The sequence below is a fragment of the Apis dorsata genome, unplaced genomic scaffold, assembly GCF_000469605.1.
Source record: "Apis dorsata unplaced genomic scaffold, Apis dorsata 1.3 scaffold_40, whole genome shotgun sequence".
Taxonomy (NCBI): domain Eukaryota; kingdom Metazoa; phylum Arthropoda; class Insecta; order Hymenoptera; family Apidae; genus Apis; species Apis dorsata.
In genome coordinates this window covers 51,259-60,091 of record NW_006263342.1, presented here as the reverse complement: position 1 = coordinate 60,091, position 8,833 = coordinate 51,259, and the positions used below count along the sequence as shown (strand labels likewise).

General features: G+C 19.8%; 2 protein-coding genes across 5 annotated transcripts in view; one reads left to right on the top strand and one right to left on the bottom strand.

The window, feature by feature from the left end:
- LOC102680730 (F-actin-capping protein subunit beta) overlaps window positions 1–2,855 on the top strand; it is a 21,018-nt gene extending 18,163 nt beyond the window's left edge. For all 3 annotated transcript variants that reach the window (XM_006608571.2, XM_031513357.1, XM_006608572.2), the window contains exons 2-4: window positions 217–428; window positions 558–930; window positions 2,437–2,855. In XM_006608571.2, coding sequence (XP_006608634.1) covers window positions 217–428; window positions 558–930; window positions 2,437–2,670 — 819 coding nt within the window. In that variant the 3' untranslated portion in view covers window positions 2,671–2,855. The remainder of the gene's footprint in view (window positions 1–216; window positions 429–557; window positions 931–2,436) is intronic.
- A 3,302-nt stretch (window positions 2,856–6,157) lies between these two features.
- Window positions 6,158–8,833, bottom strand: part of LOC102680199 (eukaryotic translation initiation factor 5A) — a 4,170-nt gene continuing 1,494 nt past the window's right edge. For both annotated transcript variants that reach the window (XM_006608568.2, XM_006608567.2), the window contains exons 2-4: window positions 8,010–8,294; window positions 7,597–7,731; window positions 6,158–6,697 (exon numbers count right to left, since the gene is read on the bottom strand). In XM_006608568.2, coding sequence (XP_006608631.1) covers window positions 6,626–6,697; window positions 7,597–7,731; window positions 8,010–8,285 — 483 coding nt within the window. In that variant the 5' untranslated portion in view covers window positions 8,286–8,294 and the 3' untranslated portion in view covers window positions 6,158–6,625. The remainder of the gene's footprint in view (window positions 6,698–7,596; window positions 7,732–8,009; window positions 8,295–8,833) is intronic.

Here is an 8,833-nt window from a genome sequence, read left to right as displayed (position 1 = left end):
TTATAATCTATCGCTTTTTTATTTATATCGAATTAAAACTCTAAAATTTTAAAAATGAAATCAATTACATTTTATGATCTGATTCATTAATTTTATTATGGATATATAAAATTATTTTGATTTAATATATAACTGATATTATAAAAAATAATTAAAATATAATATTCTAATTAATAATAAATAAAAATTAAATTGAATTAATTTTTAATTTTGGAGACGGAGCAGCAAATGGATTGTGCATTAGATTTAATGAGAAGATTACCACCCCAGCAAATTGAAAAGAATTTAAGTGATTTAATAGATCTAGTGCCATCTCTTTGTGAAGATCTTTTATCTTCTGTTGATCAACCTTTAAAAATTGCAAAAGATAAAGAATCTGGAAAAGATTATTTACTTTGTGACTATAATAGAGATGGAGATTCTTATAGGTAATTATAAAAAAATGCTTTGTTTTTTAGCAATATTATTATATTTTTTCTTTATTATATTTATTTTATTATATCTTATTAATTTTAAAATATTGTAAATATAGTATTTATTATAAAATTATTTTCTAGATCTCCTTGGAGTAATACATATGATCCTCCTTTAGAAGATGGCTCAATGCCTTCTGAAAGACTTAGAAAATTAGAGATAGATGCAAATCACGCATTTGATCAATATAGAGAGCTCTATTTTGAAGGTGGAGTTTCTTCTGTTTATCTCTGGGATTTAGATCATGGTTTTGCAGCAGTAATATTGATTAAAAAAGCAGGCGATGGTTCAAAGAAAATTAAAGGTTGTTGGGATTCAATTCATGTAGTGGAAGTTCAAGAAAAATCTAGTGGAAGAATTGCACATTACAAATTAACTTCTACTGCAATGCTTTGGTTACAAACTAATAAACATGGATCTGGAACAATGAATCTTGGTGGAAGTCTTACTAGACAGGTTTGTGAATATTTTTTATAATTAATTATAATTAACATTTATACAGGATGTTTTGTTAGATGTTAATGTTATCAGATAAATAATCTGATAAAATTATATCTGAATATTATTTTCTATTAAAGAAGTAAATAATTTTGTGATAAATATATAAATTATGATGTTTATATATTTGTATAAGAAATTTTATAAAATAACTAGATTCTTGGATTCCATGCAAAACAATTCATATTTTTTACAAATTAAATGGATTTAATGAGATGCTAAAAAATTATACTTAATTTACATACATGATTTAATAGTATGTACAATAGTAATAATATATATAATTTTATAAGTTATTTATCTATTTACTATTTATTTTGATATATATATATGATTATTAATATATGATTAAAAAGATTTATTGTAAAGGCCAATTAATATGTATCTTTAAATTTAAGATTGCAGAATATTCATACAGAAAAAAATAAATTTCAATTAGAACTTAATATAAAATGTTTGAATATTTTCATTAAATTTTGAGCTAAAAGAATTCTTAAAACATGCTATTTTCCTTAATTTTTTTAATAAATATGTAAAACAAAATAAATTATTGAAACTGCCCTGCTTTGAGGAAAATTTATTTATTTGTATTGATAAGAAATCAAAAATATTAAAAAATAAATTAAAATATAAATCATATTACAAATATAAGTATAAACAAAAAGAAATTAAACATTATTAGAATTTAATTTATGTAAATAAAAATTAAGTATGCAATATTTGAAACATTTTCAAAACAAAACCTTATTTTAAAATATTTATTTTAAATTTATTTTTTTATTTATTTTAAGAAATCTTATGTATACTTTAAGATATATTTTCTATTTTCTCAAAAATGAAATTTTTAAAAAATTTTATTTTATTTTTTTTTTATAATAAATAGTTATATCCTGTTTAATAATATTATATGTTGCAAAATATTTTATATAATATCCAATGAATATATTCCAAAAATATAGAATTCGTTAATTAGAGATTTCTAAAGTAATTTCAAGCAACATTTTATAAAAAATTTTTGTTATGACTTTGTTAATGAATTATTAACAAAAAATATTATAAGCTAATATTTATTAAGTTTATTATAATAAACTAATTTATTCATTGTTCATGATATAATATTTGATATAATTTTTTATTGATAAAAAAATGTATTATTCTAATACATTTTTTTCGACATATGTTACTTAAACTTGTTCATATTCAATCGACGGCATGTAGCCAATGCTACTATCGCAATTTGATTAGGCTATGCATTCTATAATTGGCTAATATTTTTTATTAACAATTTATTAATAAAGTCATAAAATTTTTACATAAAAGAAAATATTGCTTGAAATTATCTCGGGAATCGGTTAATGGATGTTCCCATATTTATAGGATACTGTATGCATGCACACGCATGTCTGTGTGATTATTAAAATTCAAGATTAAATTATTATCTAAATGCAATTAAATTTTCTTTAGGTTGAACAAGATGCTCAAATAAGTGAAAATTCTCCGCATATTGCTAATATTGGTCGTATGGTTGAAGATATGGAAAATAAAATCCGAAATACGCTAAACGAAATCTATTTCGGGAAAACAAAAGATATTGTAAATGGTTTAAGATCTGTTCAATCATTAGCTGATCAAAGACAACAAGCTGCTCTCAGGCAGGATCTCGCGGCAGCTTTGCAAAGGAGAAATGCAAATAATTGATCTTATGAAGAAGATCAGCTTTCTTTCAATTGTGAAGAGTGTTAATAAAAAAAAGAAAAAACAAAGAAATCATAATAATGAAATTAAAATTCGAATTGTTGCAATTATTATGACATAAAGGACAATTTCCTGTGATATGCAGGGTGCAACGGTAAAGATGAATTTTTCCTGAAGTATTAATTAAAGAAGAATTAAAGAATAAATAATTGAATATCAATTATTAATTATGTCGAAATTTTGAATAAAATATTAAGAGACATTACGAGTGTCTAAGCTTTATATATATAAGATGTATTTAAAGGTATGTAACATTTTAAATTAATATTTAATCATTGAACTAATCGATTTGTAATAATATTCATAAGTTATATTTATGCTTAAAATTTTTGTTTTCAAATCTTTATAAAGAAATTTAGATGTTTGAGTATTATCTCTTTAAATAATTTTTTTATATTACTTTATTATTATTTTGAATATATTCGTATATTTAATGTTAATTTATAAAGCATTGTTATGAAGTTTCTGTATATTGTCATAGTTTTATATTTTATTAATTTTATAAATTTATCATTATATATACTCAGTTGAATTTGATGCAAACGTACGAAATCTTCATAATCTTTATATTTTTTTCGCATTTTCTAAGAAATTATTCATTTCTATATTAATATACAACTTGTAATGCATGTAGATATAAAATATGTTTTATACTTGTATGAACGTATCTTATTTTTACAACAAATAAATTTTTAAGAAAAAGTTACATATTTACTACACATTTTCTGTGTTACATATCTTTAATATATTTCCATGTATATGTGTGTTTATATGTATGTATGTGATATTATATATGCTCATATAAATATAAGCCAAATATATATATGTATAATGGCACTCGTAATGTTTTCTAAATCATTAATAATTATTAATAAAAATACAAAATATAAGAGTATTAATGTTTTAAAATGTAGCAATATTAAAGAGAATATTTGCGAATAAACTTCTAATAAGTTATTCAATAATTTTCTGCCTAAGTACTTAATTTCATTAAGTTTCAAATTATTTTAAATTAAAAAATTTAGTTTTTTAATTTTCAATTTTATAAAATGAAAATTGATTGATTTTGATAGATAATTGAACTCGAACAAAAATGTTACATATTTTCTTCATTACATAGAATTGTTTATTTAATGTTATTAAATTTAATTTGTATTCTTATAATTACTATTTCTGATAATTTTTGTACTAATATTTTTAACACAATAAGTAAACTTTTGAAAAGTAAAATTTTTAAACAATATAAATATGAAATTGTGAAGGAAAATGATAAAAATTTCAATTAAATTTTGATATTTTTAATTAACTTAAATGAGTGTAATATTAAGTTAATTAACAAGATAAAAAAATTGCAAAATCATTAAGATTTAGAGTTTTCATAATATATCATTATGAGAACAAAATATTGTCGAAGGTTGATACAAAAGCACCTAAGGCTTTTTTCTCATTTATTTATCCATTTATCTTTCATTGATTTCCATCGTATAAACAAATGCTCCTGGTATTCATTTATTTTCTATATTTTATGTTTGTGTTTTATTTCGAATTTCATAATTGTGTACTTTCGTATATACTTGTGTATTTTCATGTACTTTACCACAGTGTGTATTTGTATATGTGTATTCATGTATAGTATTTGTTTGTCTATATACGCCAATGCTGGTTATTTTTTAAAAAATATCTATATATTCTTACATTAAGATTTTATCGTATTATAGTTTAACATTTTGCACATTAATTTAATGCATAATAAAATCAAAGAATAATATTTCAAGAATATTTTTAAACTAAGATAATTATATCTTAAGATATTAGCATATACTCATATTACTTGAAATAATTTTTATTAATCATTTAGATTTTATTTATTGATACATAAATACTAATAACTACTTACCAACTATATATATATAGTTAATAATTTAAAAAATAAGATTTTTAATATTAAAATTATTTTTAAGAATAATATTCTCGAAATATTATTTCACATGTTGTTTTAGAGAATTACTAATTTAAATTTATTGTGTGCTTGAAAATTATCTTTATCTTAAAAATTGTTAGAATTCAAATTAATGACCAGCAATGGTGTATAATTAATTAAACCAAATATCGAGAAGCAGAAAAAAAAGGTTTCCGTCTCTCATGGTTGAAATACGACCGTGAGGCCGATTGATTCGTTTTATTTCAGTTTTTTTTTATCGATTAATTCATTTATCTAGGTCGTCTTAATCTTAAATTATTAGTTTGCTTAGATTATAGTAGCTTAGTTGTTTTTTATCGTTCATTGTTTATATTTTTTAAATTTTCTTACATTTTCATAGATGGTATAATCTTGAAATCGAGTATTCAATGTAACATTAAATGTTACATTATAACTCAAATTTTCTAGTCAGAAATCAAAAATTAAGTGGAATTTAAAATTTTAAAATTCAAATTTGAAACTATCCTTAAATTATATGTAAGGAATTTGAAATTCAAATTGAATTCTAAAATTTTGTGTTAGAATTCAAGAGTTTAATATTTATCAAGTTTGATTCTAATTTGAAAATATCAAAATTTAAAAACTGTTAAATACAAAACGGTACTATAATATGAATTAAATAAAACCCTTAACAGTTATAAGAAATTAAAAAAAATCCATTAGATCTATGCAAAAAAATTAAATTTTACAATTTTGAATATTCTTTGTAATTAAAATATAATTTCTTGTAATTAAAAATGCAAAATTATATTTTAAATTTTAAATAAGAAACATTTAAATTTTTTATATGAATTTAGAAAGTATATTTTTATATATACTTATAGTAATGATTTTTATCAAATTAAGATTATTGATATATCTCCCTAAAATTCAAAGAATTGAAAATTTAATTTTAAAAAATGAAAATTTGTAAGATTATTGCTAGATAAGGATTTTAAAAAAATAATTTCTAGGGATTTTCAGACATGAATATTTTTAACAATATGTCAATGGCATAGAATTCTAACAAAGATTATAATGATATAAAAAACCGAAACAAGATAATTCTAGATTAAATTGGATTTTCTAAAACATATAATTTTAATAAAAAAAGTGACAAACTTGAATTGAAAAAAAAAAACAGAATTCTAATAAATATGGGATATACTAAGAATAGAGTTCTAATATAATTGGAATTCTAATTTGAATATTTGAATATAATTGAAATTTAAGTATAACAAAAAATTTAAAAAATCAAACTTGAAGATGCTTCAATTGAAGTATATATAGAGCAAAGAAATTATTGTAAGGAAATAAAAATTTTTTAGATAATTAAAATTTTGAAAATATTGAAATCTTCATCATATTTTGAATAAAATTATATATTATTGAAAAATAATTGGAATTCCAATATAAATAGAATTCTAATCATGTTGAAATTTTTTAAATCAAATCAAGATGAAATAGTTCTTTTTCGAAATTTCTCACTATCAAAACTGCTTTTTAATTCCGATATTTTAAGCCGCCAAAAACATCCATTTTTCAAGTTTAAGCTGATACTGTTTCTTGGTTTATTCTCTTTTTATTCATTTTTTTATTTTTTTTTTGTTTTGTTTTTATATTTATTTCATTATTTGTAATCCCCTCCTCCTTCACACTTGTTTTTTAATTACTCAACTATATATGCTAACGCACATTTTTCTCTTCCTTTCAGTTTTTTAAATTGTATGTCTGGCTCTTTATCTTTCCTTGTCATTTCTTTCCTCTTCTTATTCTTTTCTCAAGTGATCCTCACTTTTTTCTCTATTTGTTGTTGGTAATAGTTCTTACATTAACCACTGATCATCTTGTATTGTATCTTAGGTTTCTCTTAATAATATGTTAACTGAATGTTTTGTTTTTTCTTTAATGTGATGGTGGAGTCTGGACTGAACACAATTATTTATCGATGGCAGTGTTAGTTTTAATGGCGATTACGACTTCTTCACCACATGCCTTCAGCACAGTGCACTGAAAAAATAAAAATTTAATATTTTATTTTTCATTTTTTTATCAATATAAATTTATATTCATTACAAGAAATTATAATAATGATAATATTTCTAAATATAAATAAAATAATATTTTTATTATAAAAAATTTATTATAAGATATTTAAATTATTTTTATTATAAAATAATAAAAAAGATCCTTACAATTAATAAATTCTACTATGATTTCATAATTTGATTGGATATAGTTCTTTTATAATATAATTTCAGATTAATCATTTAAAAATTGTGTAATAATATGCAATAAATATTTTATTAAAGAAAATTTAAATTTATTTGTTTAAAAAAATTGAAGATTTTAAAATCTTTTTCTTTTAAAAACTTTTAATAATGAATAATATGAATAATAAGAATAATAAATTGTTTTTGATATCAATTAAAAAATTAAAATTTATAATTAAAAATTATAAATAATAAAATTATAATTAACATAAATTTAATATTATCTATAATTTAATCGAAAAATCTAAAAATTTTATAAAAAATAAAATCTTTAATTAAAAAACAAAATAAATATTTTATATACAATATATATATATACAAAATATACTGAAATTTATAATATACTTCATAATATAAAAAAATGGAAAAATATAAAAAGTAAATATATATTTTATTAATGAATGTTTTTTTTAATTTTTATCATATCTATGATAAATTTGCATAGATTTCTATAACTATTTTTGAACTGTACTAATTATATTATAGTGAGTTTTTAAGTTTATTACATTTTAATTCAGATTAAATAATTTAATTTAATTCAGATAATATTTTAATATAATTTAAGTTATATCTCAAAAAACATTCAAAAAAAAAAAAAGCTATTATTTATTTATTTAACAAAATAAAAATACTCACAAGAAGTTCTTTACCAGCCTCATGATCAGCACGTAATTGAGCACCCAGTTCACCATCAGGAATCTTCAAGTCTTCACGGAGTTCACCATTATCAGCCATCAGGCATAAATAGCCATCGTCAGATATATCTGCTAGCTATGAAGTAAAAATAATTATATTACATGTTAAAAAAATTGATGTATATACAGATAATCAAAAATAAAAATAAACGAACAAAATTTCATATTATTAAAAAAATAATACTATATTATTTAAAATAATGAAATAATTCTATAAATAATTATTTCAAAAAATTCAAAAATTTTTTCAAAAAATTTCTACTGAAATAGAATATGAAATATAAATAATATATAAAATATTCTATGGAATATTATTCAAATATAAATTAATTTTATATAACTGTTTTTAAGTACCTGGTAATCTTCTCGTTTAACAAATGGTACATCCATGTTGTGCGTAGATGGACAAATATCTTCATACTTTTTTGAAGTGAAAATATCAATGCCTACAAGATGTACTTTGGCATGGCCATGTTTTCCTGTTTTAGAAGTTGACATCTCTACGATTTTACATGGTCGAGATTTCAACATAACAAACCCATTTTTACGCAGAGCAGAACACTGCATTGGGTATGTTACAGAAGCACCAGAGTCTCCAGTTTCGAAGTGAGTATCTTCTATATCTGCCATTCTGCTATTCTGAAATTATAATTTAAAATAAATTAATAATATTCAAACATTAGATAAAATATAAAAACTACAAAATAAAATATTTTTATTTTTTTAAAATAAGATATTAATTATAATAACTATTTATAAAAAAACTCAAAAATTAATGACTTTTTAATAAAATTCCATTAGATTAAAATAAATCAATTAAATTTTTACATACAGAAATTACAATAAAAAATATTTTTATATATCTCATTGTTTCAAATTTTAATATATTATTTCTACAACACATGTAATATTTTTCATTGATTTACAATCTTTTACTAAATATATTTAATATATATAATATATACTAAACTATATAATATAACATATTATATATAATATAATAATATAATATAATATAACATAATAATATAATATAACATATTATATTATTATCTTTTTATTAAATATTTTTATATTTATATAAAATAATAACTTTATAAATAAAATATATTATATAAAATTTAATATTTTTTTACTCTTACTACTTAAAGAGAAAAAACAAAAGAAAAATAAAAAAA